The 19,245-nt window shown below is 39.2% G+C and overlaps 1 protein-coding gene across 1 annotated transcript in view; it reads left to right on the forward strand.

The window, feature by feature from the left end:
* CHST9 (carbohydrate sulfotransferase 9) overlaps positions 1-19,245 on the forward strand; it is a 244,300-nt gene that overhangs the window by 36,828 nt on the left and 188,227 nt on the right. The window contains exons 2-3 of the mRNA XM_021686272.2: positions 10,535-10,649; positions 10,767-10,889. Of these exons, the coding sequence (XP_021541947.2) occupies positions 10,535-10,649; positions 10,767-10,889 (238 nt within the window). The remainder of the gene's footprint in view (positions 1-10,534; positions 10,650-10,766; positions 10,890-19,245) is intronic.

Raw genomic sequence — 19,245 nt, forward strand, 5'->3', positions numbered from 1 at the left:
TCACATCACATCACTGACTTCCTCTGCTGCTCCCCTCTTACACTTTTAAGGACCCTTGTGATTACACTGGGCCCACCCAGGTAATCCAGATTAATCTCCCTAAATTAAGGTCAGTGGATTAGCAAAACCTTCATTCCATCTGCATGAATTCCCATTGCCATGTAAGGTAATATATTCACAGGCCTGATGATAAGTAGGTGCCTCTTTGGTGGGGGGAGCATTATTCTGCCTTCCACATGTACTATCCTCAAGCTCCTGGGCTTGATATATTGTTCTGTGGTTATGTAAAATGTTATCATTGGAGGAAGTTGAGTAAAGGGTACACAGGGACTCTATCTTTGCAACTTTTATGTGAGTCTAAAATTAATTTCAAAAACGATAGCTTTAAAAATTTTTTTAAGGATTGAGTGAAAGCATATAGAAATTGCTTATAGAATTTCAGAAATGGCACAGTAACAAAATGGATTAAAATAGTTATTTAACTTCTAGAATAGTAAAAACATTAAGTAATAAATATGAATAAAGGTCACATTTCTCATTCAATTAAGAGTAATTCAATCAAGATTTACAGTATTATGGTTTTCAACACATTTTACAATAACTAAATAAGATGGGTACTATCTACATTTTTTTTTCTTTAAGTAAAACACTGCCCATAATTGACTAAATATCTTTTGACTACATATCACAATTTAATTTCATTATGGTTGATAAGACAATAAATTTTTTGAGTTTATAGGCCCACAGTACCCATCAAATAAAAATTTAATTTCCTTAAACCAGATTACTAAAATGCTTTATAATTTTATACTGTATTTGTACTTTTCCAAAAGATCACATATTCTGTTTTCTAAAGCCGTCAGATATATAGTGCAGATTTCATTGTCCCATTTTTACAGATAAAATTACGTCTGAAAACTTTACATGGGGATTTCTGGTCAAGAGAAGGAAGTATGTTTATGTTTTAGTATCCTAGTCTGTTCCCCGGACAGGACAATGGAAGATAAAATTAAAAAAAAAAAAAGAATAAAAATATAAAACCAGATTCAAACTCAGGAACAGAAGTAAACAAGCAAACTGGTGAAATAGGCACAAATTAGGAGTCTGTGAGGCTTTGAGTGTGGAAGCTGCTGGACTATCTGGGAGTTTAGCTCCCATATGGGAGCTGGTAGCTAGGCTCATTGACTGCTTTACAACAGCCCCTGTATCACCCTAGGTCAAAAACACCAAGCCCACAATGGTGAGCCTTAGCTCTGGATAGGAGTCTGAGGTATAATTTGGAGGCAACTGCAAAATTATTTGATAAGGAAGCAATGGCACAGAGAGATGGGGAAAGAGAGAAAAAGGAAAATAAAAATTTAAAAACTATTCCATCCGAAATGAGCTTACTCATAAGAATTCCAGGATCATGAATAAACCTAATGCTAAGAGATTTACAAGCAAAATTACAAGCAAAATTTAGGTTTTTTTGTGCAGTCTGAGAACTTTAAAATACCTTAAAAATATTCAAAGAGTAGGGCGCCTGGGTGGCTCAGTTGGTTAAGCGACTGCCTTCGGCTCAGGTCATGATCCCGGAGTCCCTGGATCGAGTCCCGCATCGGGCTCCCTGCTCGGCAGGGAGTCTGCTTCTCCTTCTGACCCTCCCCCCCTCTCATGTGCTCTCTCTCTCATTCTCTCTGTCTCAAATAAATAAATAAAATCTTAAAAAAAAAATAAAAATAAATTAAAAAAATATTCAAAGAGTAAAGGATGGTTTCTTTTTTTTTTTTTTTTAAGATTTTATTTATTTGAGAGAGCAAGAGCTAGAGAGCACAAGCAGGGGAGAAGGAGAAGCAGGCTTCCTGCAGAGTAGGAACACGCCCCCCTCCCCCGACCCAGGCTCAATCCCAGGACCCTGGGAGCCAAAGGTAGACGTTTAACCAACTGAGCCACCCAGGCGCCCCTAAAGGGTAGTTTCTAATAAAAGTGTATAAAACTTTCTGGTATGTATGATTTACCCAACACCACCAAACAGCTCTCCAGTTCTCCATGACCACTGACCAGGTATCACATAAATTTAACTCAGTTCTAACACCATCCATCTGGAGATAGCATCAGATCCTACAGGTTAAGGGCTCAGTCCTACAGGACTTCCCCTTCTTGCTGCTCACCTCCCCCTTTCACTTCAGATGTCAGTCCCAAGTTCAGGTTCTCACCTGTGCTTCTGATCAATTGGCTATAGATTGGAGGATCCCACAGCCCCCTTCTCAGGTTCCATTAGTTTGCTAGGGAGGCTCACAGAACTCAGAGAAACATTTTACTTACTAGATTACTCGTTTATTATAAAAGAATATTATAAAGGACATAGATGAAGAGCCAGATGAAGTACATAAGGCAAGGAAGTGTCCCAAGCTCAAGAACTTTTGTCCGCACAGAACTGGAGTGTGTCACATTCATATGGATGCATTCTGGTTCACCAAACTGAAAGCTCTCTGAACCTGTTGTTTTGGGTTTTACGGAGGCTTCTAATATTACATAGGAATGATTGATTAGATTATTGGCCACCGGTGACTGATTCAACCACCAGCATCTCACCTCTCCCCAGAAGTCAAGGGTTGAAACCTGAAAGTCCCAACTCTCCATCAAGGTTAGTTCCCTTGGCAACCAGCACCCATCCTTGATCTAAGGGCTTTGCAAAAGTCATCTTGTTAACATAACAAAAGACACCTTTATCACTCATCTCTGAGGAAATGTTAAGGGTTTTAGGAGCTCTGTGTGAGAAACAGGGGGGAAGACCCAATATATATTTTCTATTACGAATAACAATATCACAAATGCGAAAAGCAGAAGAAAAATGTAACCAAACTCGAGAGGTTTGCCACTTGGGGTGCACCAAATTGACCACAACCCAAAGAAATGTTGAAAGCAAAGAACTTTTTGTTGTTTGTTATGAGTGAGGAGACAGAGATTGCTTTCAAAGCACACTCTCTCCATGGGGTTAGTGCAGGAAGCTTTTATGCAGTGTATTTAGGGGACAGAGGAAGCTTACACAAACACTTCAGTTCGGTTGCGCATGCCTAGCATGTCAATGTGCTGGTGCCTACATCGTGTGTTTAAAAAATGGCAGAAAACTTGTCCATCGCAGGAGATCTTCATATTACAATGAGCTAACGGTAACTTCAGGACAACTCGAGGGGGCTTCTGCACAGGTCTTCAGCTCCAGTCCAGCTCAAGCGAGCTCATTTTTTTTAAAGATTTATGTATTTATTATTTGAGAGAGAAAGAGCCACAGGCACGCAGAGAGGAGGGGCAGAGGGAGAGGGAGAGAGAGGATCTCAAGCAGACTCCCCGCTGAATACAGAGCCCTACGCAGGGCAGGTTCCATCCCACGACCCTGAGATCAAGACCCTGAGCTGAAATCAAGTCAGATGCTCAATTGACTGAGCCACCCAGGAGCCCCTCAAACTGGCTCATTTAGCAAGGGGCTACCAGTGTTAACACCTACTTGGGCATCTCCTTGGTTGGAACTGTTCGTTCTGCAAAACAAAACACATTCCTTCCCTGCTTTTGTCCCTTCTTCTCTCTTCTGCTGATAGCTCTCAGCCCTCTTATTTGAGTAATTTCCCATTGCATCCTAGCTACCAAAATGAAACAAGAACAAATGGATATGGAGAAAGAGAAATTGGGATACTATAAAAGTATACAGTGTTGGAAAGAATACAATAGACAGAATAAACACTAGACAAAAACAGAGACATGGGTAAATTAGAAAAATTGCTCAGAAAAATTAACCCAGATTATAGTTTAGAAAGAAAAAGAATGGTTAGTAATTTTCAGAGTGCTGAGAGAAAATAATTTTTAACCTCAATTCATATTTAACCATACCATCATTTCAGAATGAGGGCAAAAATAAGGTAAGTTTGTACATACAGAATCAAAGATAATTTAACTATCAGATATTCACTAGAAGAAATATTTAAGGCTGTAGTTCAACAAGAAAGAAAGTGAACTAAGAAGGTGTAGCACTCAAAAATTAACACTGAACACAGAAATTGATACCAGCAACTTTACTTAATAATTAATAATAAATATTTCTTTTAAATAATTGAATTTAAACAGAAAATCTCAAACATGATCAGGATGAGGAAATAATTCAGTGTCTGTTTAAAGCATGCTGAAGTTCCTGTGAAAACTATAAACTATTAGAAAAATTCATAGCTAAGAAAGTTTTACTTTTTAATTTAAAGTACTGCTTAACTAACAAAACCTATGGATTCAAAGAAAGCAGAAAGGAACAGAGATAATTAGATAACTTTAGGAAAACTCCAAGTCTAACACAAGGAGGATAAAAAACATTTAAAAAAAGACAAAATCAATTTAAATTACAAGATATTTAGAACTGAATGACAATGAAAATACTACACCTAAGAAGGCAATTTGCCGCTGAAGTAGTTTTGGAGGAAATTCGTGGCCTTATATAAGTGTGTTTTATAAAAAAGAAAGATCTAAAATACATGAATTAATTTTCAATTAAAAGACTGAAAAAAACCCAATGGATATCCCTAAAGAAATGAAGTAGAACGAAGAAGGAAATAAAGATAGATCAGTGAAAAAGAGAACAAATGAACCAAAAAAAAAAAAGAGGAATTGCCATATACTTTTAAATAAAACAGACAAATCTCTAGCAAGAATGATCAAAGAAAAGAGAAAAGACACAAATACATAATATTAGGAAAAGAGAGGTCTTTAAAATCATAAAATCCCATGTACAACTCTATGCCGGTACATTTGGAAACCAAAAGGAAATGATAATTGTGTGGGCAATGTAATTTTCTAAAGCTGACTCAAAAAAGTAGAATGAATAAACAAATAACCATTAACAAAATTAAACCAGTAATCAGATTCATTTTCCATCCCTCCAAGATAGGCCCAGATGTTCGTACAAACATATGACATTGGACCAATAGAACAGAATAATATCTAGAAGCAGTAACAAACATATATAAGAATTGGAAATACAACAAAATCAGCATTAAAAAAATCAGTAGTGAAATGATAACCTTAATTAAAAGAGTTGGACAAATGGTATCCATATGGAATAGATGCCTTACAATGTACACAAAAATAAATTCCAGGTGGATTTAACTACTAAATATGAAGAGCAGAACTTTGTAACTTTTGAAAGGAAATGCAGGAGAATAATTTTAATATTTGAGGATAAGGAATATTATCTTGAAAAATTCATAAAGAACACAAACTTCATTATCTCCCATCTCTACTATGCCCTAGCCTGCTTTGTGATTTGGGAGGCTCACCAGAATGTGCTGCATAAAAAGTCTCCCTGGCTTTTGGGGTTTGGGGGGCTTTTTTAGATTTCACATATGAGTGAGGTCATACAGTATTTGTCCTTCTCTGACTTCTTTCACTTAGCATAATGCCCTCGAGTTTCATCCATGTTGTCCCAAATGGCAGGATCTCCTCAGGCTTTCAACGGGGTTTGCCACACAGGAGTCACTGACATGGTCCTAAGGTCAGGAAGAAATTGAGGATGGGCAAGTGATGTTTCTGGTTCCCTCAACACCCCAATACAACATGTTGTCTGTTTCCCTGTGCAATAAATGACAGCTCTCGTCAGCCAGCCCTCTCCTCTCAGCCCCTCCAAGAATAGCTCTCTACTTTCTGTTTTCACTTCTAGGAGTGGTTGCTCTTCCTCACTCTTGGGAACCACTCTATCCTTTATTGGTTTCCCAGAACCCTGATCAGTCTTTGGAAATTGCCCCATTACTAACCTCTCCACAATTTCATGGGCTTGAGTATATCCTGTGCTTTCTTTCAAGACTCTAGCTGATATATCAAGAAGGAAAGAATGACAAAATTTTATTTAAAACTTCTTCATAATAAGACAACCACACCACCAGCAAGGGAAGGGAGTGGGGGAGGACGGGAGGCAAGAAAAAGTCAAACAAGAGGATTTTTGTAATGTCTGTAACTGACAGAGAATCGCCATCCCAAATGCAAAAGGAGCTACACATCAATAAGAAAAATGGGGAAGAGATACAAACAGGAAATTCATAGAGGAGGTAAGTAGAATAGGAAAAATCAAAACAAAATAAAACCCCAGGGGATTATAAATTTTCAGTCCCTACACCACCTGTGAGCCTCCTCACGTCTTCTGGCTTCCTGGGCAGCTGTGGGGGGGAGAGTTGGCTGGGAGATGGGCACCGGAGACCATCGGGGCAGAGTGCTCTCTTCAGGCTCATCTGGGAATGACAGCAATAGGGCAGTCGCTGGAGGGGTTACAGAGGACGTCACTGGGGGATGAGGTTCAGGATAAGATCCAGGCTGGCGTGGTATTGATGGAATTGAGTTTCACAGTAGTCTGGAAGAGATTGAGGCAAAGAATTATGGGTGGGGACAGATGGTAGTAAACTTGGTGAGGGCAGGTGGAAGATTGAAGAAATTCATCCCTGATGGTCTCTTACTCGCTCAAGAGTATGAGGAAAAGGTAGATACTGGCAAGGACTGCTGAGGTCCTACTAAGGTGGAGGGTAAGGACGGATGATCTCCTGACTCGGGGGTTCTTCTACACCAAACTGGTCTATGCCAACTTGTTCCAAACCGTCCTCTCTACATTTCATCACTCCCTCCCTAAAATCGTAGACTTCTGCCCAACTGGACAACTCATAATTTCCTTTTAAATAAATTGCCTCTAGGGGCACCCCAGGGGCTCAGTCAGTTAAGTGTCCAACTCTTGATTTCAGCTCAGGCCATGATCTCAGGGTTGTGAGATTGAGCCCCGTGTAAGTGTCAAATTCTCTCTTTCCCTCTGCCCCTCTCCTCCACTGGTGCTCTCTCTCTCCAAATAAATAAATAAAATCTCTAAAAAAATTTTTAAAAATAAAAAAATAAATTGCCTCCATCTAATAATTAGCACACTAAGGTCCTAAAATTCTTCTATTGGAAACCAGGGTTATTTAAAATAATTTGTCGAGTTTTATTGAGACATAACTAACATACAGCACTGTGTAGGTTTAAGATGCACAGCACCTTAAAAATAATAAGAATAGGGGCACCTGGGTGGCTTAGTCGGTTAAGTGCCTGCCTTCAGCCAAGGTCATGATCCCAGAGTCCTGGGATTGAGCCCCAGGAGCCCCGCATCAAGCCCCGGGAGTCCCGCATCGGGCTCACTGCTCCGCGGGGAGCCTGCTTCTCCCTCTCCCTCTGCCTGTCGCTCCCCCTGTTTGTGCGTGCGCGCTCGCTCTCTCTGTCAAATAAATAAATAAAATCTTTTTAAAAAAGAATAATAAGGGGGCACCTGGGTGGCTCAGTCGTTAAGCGTCTGCCTTCGGCTCAGGTCATGATCCCAGGGTCCTGGGATCGAGCCCCACATCGGGCTCCCTGCTCAGAGGGAAGCCTGCTTCTCTCTCTCTCCCACTCCGCCTGCTTGTGTTCCCTCTCTCGCTGTGTTTCTCTCTGTCAAATAAATAAATAAAATCTTTAAAAAAAAAATAAGAAGAAGAATATGTTGTAATATTTTTAATCCATTCATCCATCAGTGGACAGAGGTTATTTCCATGTCTTGGCTATTGTAAATAACACTGCTATGAACGTGGGGGTGCAGATGTCTCTTTGACAAAGTTTTTTCATTTACCCAGAAGTGGAATTGTGGGATCATGGGGTAGTTCTGTTTTTAATTGTTTGAGGAGCCTCCATGCAGTTTTCCTTAAGTGGCTGCACCAGTTTACTGTCCCACCAACAGTGTGGACAGATCCCTTGTCTCCCCATCCATACCTGCATTTGTTATCTCTTATCTTTTTAATGGTGGCCATTCTAACAGGCTTGACGTGATATCTCATTGTGGTTTTGATTTGCTTTTCCCTGAGGATTAATGATGTTGAACATCTTGAATGATTTTAAAGCGTTGGAAAAGAGATAATGTAGTAAAACAATTGTTTTTACATATCTTTTTGTGTTAGTTTGGGATAAATCAATAGGATATGTGAATAAAATAAATATATATTTTTTCTAACAAAGCCACATAGATTCCTCTTTCAGGATTTTAATAGTCCATATTTCTCCATTTGGAAGTTAGGACTAAGGATTTACAAGTACAACTAGAAAATTAGTTACTTTGCCTGTATTTTGTTATTGGAGCTCTGAATTCAGTTCAGTGCAATGCACGCTGTTGAGTACCGGTTAGGTTCAAGGTACTGTGTTTATGACAGGGGAGAGGAAGGAGTTGAATGCAATACAGGAAGCCTCTGACCATGGAAATGTATAATGCTTGTACATAAAATAGCATTATTCCAAGTAATTTCAATCTCCAGTAGTCTGCACTTTGCCTGCAGGCGTAGAGGTAGATGTATGATCTCCAAATAGGTGTGTTTTCCCATCACAACTGACCTTCAGCTTTGCTTAAAGCAATACTGCTCCTCCTGCCTCACCTTTGTTTAATGAGAGCCATTTCCTAATGCCAACGTTGGGTTAATGGACTGAGATGGGAGAAAATCAAACGTATCTCTTCGTTTTACACCAGATTGCCTTTCTGCCTTGTGGCTTTAATCACTCAATCCTACTCACATCTGCCATAATAACAATTATGGCTTTTCTCCTGACTTCTTACCCAGGAGGATATGTCAGAGTAGAGCAACATCTCCTGAAGAAAGGAAGGGCAAATTCTTCATCTCTTTCCAGCATCGTAGGTAATAATTTTCCTCTGCAAACCCTCAAGGAGTCTCTCTTCTGGCTTTTCACATCTACTATTCCCACAGGTTCGTGGCTCTGTTCTGATTTATGCATTTTCTTCTATCCTCTTTCTTCTGAGATAAATTTTAATTATGTAGACAGATTGTAAAAGTCTCTTTCTTCTTGTAAACAGCTATTTCTCTGTTAGTACTGGATTTTGTTTAACTGGTTTCTCCTAACTGAATCTTCCTGTGCACCCAGGAATTATGTCTGTTCGTTGTTTAACTGCAGCATCAAGACAAGAGAAAGCTGGCTTCTTGTAGTTTCCCTTGAGGGACCCAATCTTGGAACACCTCAGATTGCAGCTCTCTCTCAGGAAATGTTCTTTGTTGCATATGTTTGGAAAGCCCATAAGATTTTAGCTTTGAATCAATATAAGAGCAAAGCACCACCCATCAAATAACAGTATGATGATACTCTCAGTTCTTCTACTTATTTAAAAACTTACTCTACTAGCAAAATCAAGAAAATGCTTGAAATGCTCAAAAGCCCTCATGAAAAACTGTGGCCCCTTCCTCAGGTGACTCAGACAAGTGGATTCTAGAAAACTCCTCAGGTAATTCTAACAATCACTGCTCTTCTCTGGCCCCTTCTGGGTAATAATTAAAATATAAAGAAAAAATTATTTATATCATGACTTCTTTTGTTGTTCTGCATATATACTTTTAACTATTTGTTGGATTTGTGGTTTTTTTTAAGATTTAGTTTATTTATTTGAGAGAAAAAGCACAAGTGTGTAGAGGGGCAGAGGGAGAGGGAGAAGCAGACTCTCTGCTGAGCAGGGAGCCCAATGCGGGATTCATCTCAGGACCCTGGGATCATGACCTGAGACGAAGGCAGATGCTCAACTGACTGAGTCACTCAGGGGCCCTCACCAAACACCTCTTAAAAAGGCTAAATCAATATTCTCCCAGAAGTTTTTGAGGCACATTTGGAGAAAAAAGAGAGATCATTTTTAGACACAGCAGTGCATGTGATATCCTCACAGTGAGAAAACATTCAGCTCATCCGAAAAGGAGGTGTGGTCTGTGGCCAAAGAACAGAGCCAAGGTCTTTGGCAGTGTTAGATAAAAGCCATGACCTTGGCCTCATTAGCAGGACTATCTGAGCTCACCATGCAGGTGACTGCGTATTTGCGTGGCAGTTCATGGGAAGCAGGGCTTCTTAACTTGGGTTCCAGTGACAATAGCTAAGCATCCTGCTCTTTATGCAAGATTTTGTGTGTGTTTATATTTGTCTAAGAGGGTTTGCATTTTCATTAGATTCTCGAACGTGGATGTGACTTACAAAAAGTAAAAGGGTAAGATTACACTAAATGAGATTGTTCTAAAACAAAGTCATTTCAATATTTCTTTAAGCCTTTCATTACGGAGGTAGTTTTCTGTAATCTGAGGTTGATTTCTGTACTCCCATGTTCTTATGGGAGAAGCCCTTTAAATCTGACCTTTTAATATTTATCCTTTTGTGCATTGGAGGGATTGTAAATGTACCCTTTCAGTTGGAGAAATCTATTACTTTTACATGAGAGGGAAATGATAGATTGAACCCTCCATTTTTATATATTTTTCAGTCAGGAAGTGATTTTCCCCCTTTATTCTATAAACATGTTTTTCAAAACTCCTTCAACAATCTACTCTGATAGTCTTCTTTCCCCTCGCAATCATTTTAAGGTAACCCGAACCTGCTTTACTCTTTCCAGCATAGGGTGGCTTAAGTCTGGCTATATTGCACCTAATTAAATGTGAGGGTGTTACTTATTAATGGTAGGATAATACATTGCTAAGTTTATGATAGAACATTGCCATTCTAGGGACAATCTCCTACAGTCCCTTCTGTCTTCAGAGTGTTCCAGTTCACCTATGTCTTCACTAGCATTGATATGCTGCATATTTATGTTGTATTGGGAAAGAAATGTCATCAGCAAGGTACAATGTGGATTTTTAAAAAATTCTAGGTTACTTCATGGAAGGAGTGCTTAATAGAACAAGACAGGACCAAAGCTCTACGGAAAAACAAATCATGTGGTCTTCAGAAATGAGGAGAAAGGCAGCCATCTGAAATGGTCATGAACCCCAAACAAGTCTTCCTCTCGGTGCTCATTTTTGGAGTAGCAGGGCTTCTCCTCTTCATGTATTTACAAGTCTGGATTGAAGAACAGCATACAGGTAATAATTCTTTTTTTTCTATTTTACTTGTAACGGTCATTTTCAATGAAACAAGCTGTAGTGTTTACAGAACTATAGAATGTCACAGTATTTCCAACAACAACAAAAAATAGACACAAACTATAATCCCCAGCTCCTAAAAGAAAGGACGATTACGCAGTTTTTGTGGGCATTTGTTCCGTGGACGGGACAACACTTGGAATTTTTATTATATCAGTAGGGAAACAGCATGGCCCATTAGCCCAGCAAGGACCGCTTGTTAGAGAATTTGTCTACTCAAATGTGTAGCATGTATCCTACCACTGATATGCATTGGGCACAAGTCTAAAGGGAAATAAATATACAACTAAATACCTCCTTTAATTCCTTTTTGATTTTTGTGTCAGTACTCAAAATTGGCATGGAAATTCTATAATACCTTTACTATGAAGCAAGAGTACACAAACCTTGTCTGTAAAAGATTAGATAGAAAATATTTTAGGTTTTGTAGACCATACCATTTCTATCACAGCTACTCAACCCTGCCAACGTATCACATGAACAGCCATAGAGTATATGTAAACAAACAGACCTGGCTGTGTTCAATAAAACTTTATTTACAAAAACAAATATTGGGCCGGATTGGTCCACAAGCAGTAGTTTGCCAATTCCCTCTATATTCGTACTTTCATCATTCTAGTTTGCTGTTGCCATACATTCAAAACACTCAATTACTGTTAAAATGGATTATGTTTATAATGATTAAAGGAAATGTCTTAGAACATCACAGAAATATATACATATATGTGTTGTGAAAATCAATTGTTTTCCATGAGTAGAAATAGCCAATGGCTTATGACTCTTCAGGAAAATAAAGTAAAAACAGAAGAACAGTTTCTTAATTGCTTCCAATTGTGGCCTATTTTTAAATCACTCTAGATATTAAACCCTATTCTGAGGGGTGCCTGGGTGACTCAGTCAGTTCAGCCTCCGACTCTTGATTTCGGCTCAGGTCATGATCTCAGGGTTGTGGGATCGAGCCCCGCATCAGGCTTCTTGCTCAGCACAGAGTCTGCTTGTCCCTCTCCCTCTGCTCCTCCCCACTCTTGCTCTCTCTCTCTCTCAAATAAATAAATAAAATCTTAAAAAAAAACTACTCTGAAAGATAATTCTGAAGATATTATAGATGAAACCATCTATAATAAAATACGGAGGCTGATTTCTCTTGCAGTGGAGATCTTGTCACATAGTAAGCTCTCGGTGTTTATTGAATGAGGGATAAAAAGGTGAATAAATAGATTGAAAACCCATTGCAGACTACAGACTGGAATGCAGCAAAAGAGGAAGAATCAGAGATCTCATCATTGGGTCGTTTGCTAATTCCATAGCCTCATAACAAAGTTCACAAGGGAAGTATCACAACAGGGTTCCAATCTATAAAAGAAAATATATTCGTATATACAGAACTCTGGGAGAAATGTAATGGTGTGATATTCTAAGTTTATAGATGAGAAAGCTGAGGCTTGGGTAGGCAAGGAACTTACCCCCGACCTCACGTGTGCAGGTCTAGGTGTAGAAGGAAGGCTCTGGTTGTGTCTGTGCAAAGTCCATGCTGTAATATCAGTCTGGATACTGACTTGTAAACCTAAGCTATTCACAAGTTCATAGATGTGTAACCTCTTCTGCAAGTTGGATTCTTAACTGAGTTCCTAATTTTTCCAAGGTGGGAAATTATTTTCCCCAGTTACGATGGGCTTGTACTATAATAATATACTATAACTTAAATTGTATTTGTACTAATAACATACTATAACTTAAATTGTATTTGTAATTTGCTAGTACTTTCTCTGATTCTCTGTATGTCTTAAATAAATTGTATAATATTTCACAATCTACTCATGATAGTGAGTGTAAATGTTAGAACCAAGATTCCTTTAGATAACTATCTTACTGAAGAAACATTTTATTATTTTTATTATTTTTCGATAAGACTTCCATCTGGACTTCTGCCTTATCCCAGACTAGTGCCCTGGGTTGTAATTCTCTAGTTTTCCAGGTAGACCGGTACATGTGTATTTTTATATGTGTTTTAGATAACACCAGAAGCATCAGTCATTTTTACAGGAAGTTTCTTTTTAAATCAGAAAATATCTGAATGTGTGCTTTGATGTTAGGTTAAAAATGAAAATTTTGTCTTTTGGACATTTAAGAACTGTCACTCAAAGAACTGTGGAGGATGAGTTTATTTTGGTTCCTGAGACCCTCTGTAAATAGAGCAGATTTTAAAAACTCTGAATGGTTTTTGATCTCATATACATTTCAGTTGTGTATGAGAACTCTTAGGTTCTTTTCATACCCTGTATTTGAGACCTTTAAAATCTAATAAGATCTGGGCTATTTTCTAAGAAGCCTTTCTAGTTTTCCTGGGTTCTTCTGTTAAAATAAAATGCTTTAGAGTTACAAAAAAATCTTAAGTATGCTCTGATATGCTAGTAAAGATTATGAATAGACAAAATTTTTGGAGGTGAAGAGGAAAAATATGTGACAAAGGAAATAAAATCTATCTAGTTATACAACAGAGAGCTCTATAATAACACCCATTTTGCAGTACCACACCAATTAAATTATGCATTTCTTTATGCTAATGTGGATGTATTATTATGAATTTTATTTTATAAATCTTTTCCCCTAAGTTGTTAAGAATGCAAGTTTCATATTCAAAAGAATCTTGAAAATCTCAGATCTACTTTTAGCTGTGTGACCCTGGGCAAGTCACTTAGCCTCTCTGTGCTGCAATTTCCTCACCTGTAAAATGGGGATTACAATGTTTTCCATGTAGGGTGGCAGGGAGGACTAAAGGAGACTTAGCATGATGCCTGGCAAGTAGTAGGGAACAATGAATGTGAACTGTTATTCTGGAAATGATGCAGAACATCTGAGGACTAGGTTTTTTGGAGTTATCATTACTAAGACTCAGCCACAATTCAGGAAAACAATCTTAAGCTTGGGCCTTGCGTGATTTAAAAAAAAAAAAAGGGCAGTACCAACTCCAGTTAAAACAGTTAGGACAGTCTAACTGGCACAGAGCCAGCGTGTTTCACAGTGTAGGAATTGGAAGGAGGATGATCCAGTTGAGTGCAGAGAGGAGAGTTGGTGTCCAAAAGGATCTCTGGTCTAGGCAGGGTGCCTCCAAGGTCAGGGTATCCGTTCATTCAATAGCATTTTCTAAAGACTTAACGATCGTAGGTGCCACACTGGTGAATACCCAGCTATAGTCGGGAACCAGCTAGAACCCCCGTTCTCAAGGCAACTCGAGTCTCATGGACTGTAAGGGAGAAAATGGCCTTGAGTTCAGGCCAAGGTGCTGGTACAAAAGGACGGTCCATTGTGACAGAAGAGACGGGCCCTCCAGGATGCTGCACAATAATGAGTTGGGACCGGAAGAAAGGGCCCAATCGGTCGTCAGTGATGGCATTGCTGAGCTGATGGTAGAAGCGCTGGGCATGGTGTGTGTTGGGGGCGGGGGAGGGGGGCAGGGTTAGCAGGCACAGAGCACCAGAGCAGAACAGATACATCTACCGGAAATATGCGCTAATGGTGAAGACCAATTCAGGATAAATCACAAGAATGGGTCACTTTTCCCCAGCAACTGTTGAAATTTGCAATTTGGTGCCCTCTTCCTCCAGGTAGAAGGTTAGTGCTAAAGAGAACAAATACCAAAAGGTGTGATACAGAAGTGTTTGCTACGTGCAGGAGGACGTGGTGAGGACCCTATCCTAATAGGGTCAGAATCTCAGCTTTAGAAAAGAATGTATAGATCATCTTGTACACCATCTAATTTTTTAAAAATATAAGTCAATTATATCACTCTCTTGTTTAAAATGTTTCAGTTATATCTCATTCTTTTCAACAAAAACTTCTCCCTGGGACGCACAGAGCTGTGTGAGGTGTAGCTCTGCCTGCCTCCACGGCCTCACCCTCCCTTCCCTCAAAGTGCTTCCCGGTGTCGCCCCTGGTCTCTCAGCAAACCAAACCCTTTGCTGGCTCAGAGCTCTCAACTCTCACTGTTTCAGAAGCTGGGATGTTCTTCTCCCAACTCTCACCTGTCCCGCCTTAGCTCAGATGTCACCTGCTTTGATCAAAGCAGCCAATCAGCCAAGCACCCCATAGCCAATCAAGTCAGCACCCCCATCTTATTCATTTCCATCACCGAAATGTTCCTAATCAGCAACTGCCTTGTTTTAGTATTTGTTCTCGTGTTTATTGTCTGCATTGGGTGCTGTTTTACAAGTTCTATGAAAACAGGGACCTTGCCTGTCTTACCTACCTTGGTGTCCCCTTTCCACAGCATGGAACACGCATGTGGTAGGTGCTCAATAGTGTTGGTGTATGGGCGGATACCTAATGCTTCTTTTGGTTTTTCAGCATCCAGCGAAATGACTACATAGACTGTGTTTGAATATTTCTGGGGGCAAAGAATCTAATCCTCCTCCAGGCATGCCCTCAACTTTATAGCCACCTCCTTGGAAAGTTCCATATGTTAAGCCAGAACTTGCCTCCCTAAATTATGCTTACTCATCCTAGCTGTGTTCCTGGCACTGGCTCACTCTTCTTCCATAGCACGGCCAGATCATTTTCATGGCAAATGAAACCCCAGCTTTTTTAGCCATTTTTGTGAGAAAATGATCCAGGTCCCTCTCCTTTGAACCACTAACACTTACCCTTTATCTCTTTTAAAATATGATGTATGTTATTCTTGTATGAAACCTGTGTTAGAAATGTACACCTTTAATAAAATCCCTCGTTACGTAGTGAAGTTATGTACCCATATTTTAAATATGCCAACTAGTGAAAAATCAAACAGATCCCACCAAATAACTTATGTTACTACTTTTCTTGCGATTTTCCAGAATCAAATTTAGTCTCATCTGTTCCAAACTAAAATTGTTCCCTGGATTTATCCGACACTGTAAAAATCTATCTAAACAACTCCTGAGCATTTTTATTCAGGACCATTTTTTTAAATAAATCTATTTAAACTAAAAAGAAAACAAAAACAGTTCACTTTTTTCTCCCCATCCCTCCTCCCCCAACCTTTGGCAACTACCAGTCTATTCTCTGTTATCTGTGAGCTTGGGTTTTTCTTAAATTTTTTTTTTTTTGGTTCCACATGTAAGAGAGATCATACAGTATTAGCCTTTCTCTGTCTGACTTATTTCATTTGCTTAATACCTTCAAAGTCCATCCATATTGCAAATGGCAAGATTTCATTATTTTTTATTGCTGAGTAATACTCTTTATTCATTCATTGATGGACACTTAGGTTATTTCCATTTCTTGGCTACTATAAGTAATGCTACAGTGGACATAGGGGTACATGTATCTTTTTGAAGCAATGTTTTCATTTTCTTTAGATAAATACTCAGAAGTGGAATTGCTGAATCATATAGTAATTCTATTTTTAATTTTTTGAGGAACCTTAATACTGCTTTCCATAGTGGCTGTACCAATTCATTTTCCTACTAATAGGGAACAAGGGCTCCCTTTCCTCCACATCCTTGCCAACACTTGTTATTTCTAGACTTTTTGAGAGATAGCCATTCTAACAGGTGCGAGGTGATATCTCACTGTGGTTTTGATTTGCATTTCCCTGAGGATTAAAGATGTAGAACATCTTTTCATATGTCTGTTGGCCATCTCTATGTCTTTGGAAAAATGTCTATTCAGATCTTCCAATTTTTTAATCGGATTGTTTGGGGGTTTTTTGCTATTGAATTGAGTTCTTTTTTTAAAGATTTTACTTATTTATTTGAGAGAGAGAGAGAGGGCATGAGCAGGAGGGAGGGGCAGAGGGAGAGGGAGAAGCAGACTCCCCACTGAGCAGGGAGCCCGATGTGGGACTTGATCCCACGCCCCTGGGATCATGACCTGAGTTGAAGTCAGACCGCTTAACTGACTGAGCCACCCAGGCGCCCGAATTGTTTGAGTTCTTTATTTATTTTGGATATTAGCCCCTTATCAGATGTCTGATTTGAAAATATTTTCTCCTATTCAGTAGGTTGCCTTTTCATTTTGTTGATGGTTTCCTTTGCTGTGCAGAAGGTTTTCAGTTTGATGCAGTCCCACTTGTTTATTTTTCTTTTGTTGCTTTTGCTTTTGGTGTTAGATTTTAAACATCATCCAAGATATATATCAGGGAGCTTACTACCCTACACTTCCTTCTAGTTTTATAGTTTCAGGTCTCATATTTAGGTCTTTAATCCATTTTGAGTCAATTTTTGTGTATGGTGTAAGGTAGTAGTCCAGTTTCATTCTTTTGCATGAGGCTGTCCAGTTTTCCCAACACCATTTGTTGAAGAGACTATCTTTTTCCATTGTATATTCTTGTCTCCTTTGTCGTAAATTAGCCATATAAGCGTGGGTTTATTTCTGGGCTCTCTATTCTGTTCCATTGAGCTATATGTCTGTTTTTATGCAAATACTGTACTGTTTAGCTTTGTAATATAGTTTGAAATCAGGGAGCATGATGCCTCCAGCTTTGTTTTTCTTTATCAAGATGGCTTTGCCAAGACTAATAATTTGTTGGGTTTTTTATTGATAGTATTTTTACATGATTACCTTAAACAGAAACTTGTTTGACTTTTCTTTCATACCTCTAAGTAGACATTTTTTCCTGATTTCTACTAGTTTCTTTCTGATTTACACTAAATAAGTAGTGGTATCTGAATTTAGTTTAAGGTTCAACATTAGCATCTAAGCTAAGAATTATCATAGCTAATATATGAATTATCATAGCTAGCATAGGAAAGACTCATATAGCTATAAACCCACCTTCTCAGAACTCGTTGTCACCAATCCAGGCTCTTGTAGGACTGATACCCAACCTACTTAGCCTGAAAGTATGTTCTTTTGGTCAGTGATGTAGACTTCCCATAGATCGGGGTTCTATTCAGATCCTACATGCTATTATCAATGGCAACATAGCCAAAAAACAAATAGCTACTTTTAATATTTTCTTCTGCTAATGTTAGACCCAGGTTTTGTTTTAACCCTCATACGTGTGTGTGAAGGTGAAACGTAGTAGCTACAAGCTTCTGATTTGAGGCAAAGTAAAGCCACCTTATTGCTTTTTCTCAGACAATTGCTTCAGAAACTCATAAGCAACCTGGCATCGTGCTTTGATATTTCTTTTTTTTTTTTTTTTTTTTTTTGACAGGGAGAAAGACAGCCAGAGAGGGAACACAAGCAGGGGGAGTGGGAGAGGGAGAAGCAGGCCTCCCACGGGAGCAGGGAGCCCGATACGGGGCTCGATCCCAGGACCCTGGGATCATGACCCGAGCCGAAGGCAGACGCTTAACGACTGAGCCACCCAGGCGCCCCCGTGCTTTGGTATTTCTAAGGAGATTTCATCTTGCTTTTTTTTTTCAAACTAAGTATATTTTGTGGCATCTGAAGTTTTGCAACTAGACTAGATTGACATAATTCTTTTCTCTGGAGTCTCTCTAATGAGAAAGTATGTTCTTTTCCTCCAAAATCAAGCTGTTCATCCTGATTGTGATGTTGCTGTATTGAAATTGTATTTTCTCCCAGGGGATCTTTGTATACCTGAGCTGAAGCAAAGCCACTTATAACATGGAAGGACTTTCTCTTTATAGTCAATCACATACTCAGGAAAATAGAATTGTTTTCTTTAAAAAAAAAAATCACTCATTGATTTACTTCCTCCACTTTTGATGAGGATGGCAACCATTTTTTAAAAAGATCTATTTATTTATTTGAGAGAGAGAAAGAGAGGGCCATGGGGAGGGGCAGAGGGAGATGGGGAGGAAGAGAGACTCCCAAAGAGACTCCATGTGGAGCAGGGAGCCTGACGCAGGGCTCAGTCTCACGGCCCTGAGATCACGACGTGAACCAAACCAAGAGCTGGATGCTTAACCAATTGCACCACTCAGGTGCCCCTGCAGCCATTTTTTTTTTTTTTTTTAAATCAAATGAGCACCTGCTTTGTCTGCTCACCTCTGGATGCCACTGTATCCTGTCTTCTTTTATGTGATCTTTGCCCATCTCAGGGCCTTTGAGTTAACTGTTCTGTCTTCCTAAACTATGTTTCCTTGGCTGTTTCATTGCTGGCTTTCCTTATCATTCAGGGTATAGTTTAAATATCACCTTCCCTCAACATCTTATGTAAAATAGATATCCTCTGGTGTTTTCTCTCCCAGCACCTGTTTTTATTATTTCCTAATTTGACCTCATGGCACTTATTCCAATCACTAGTCGTGCTTTATGTTTACATATAGCCTACTTCTCTCAGTAAAGTATAAGGCTCTCAAGGGCAGGGAGCTTATATGTTGGTCACCAGTGTATATCCATCCTTCTT

This window comes from Neomonachus schauinslandi, chromosome 14 (genome assembly GCF_002201575.2).
Source record: "Neomonachus schauinslandi chromosome 14, ASM220157v2, whole genome shotgun sequence".
Classification (NCBI taxonomy): domain Eukaryota; kingdom Metazoa; phylum Chordata; class Mammalia; order Carnivora; family Phocidae; genus Neomonachus; species Neomonachus schauinslandi.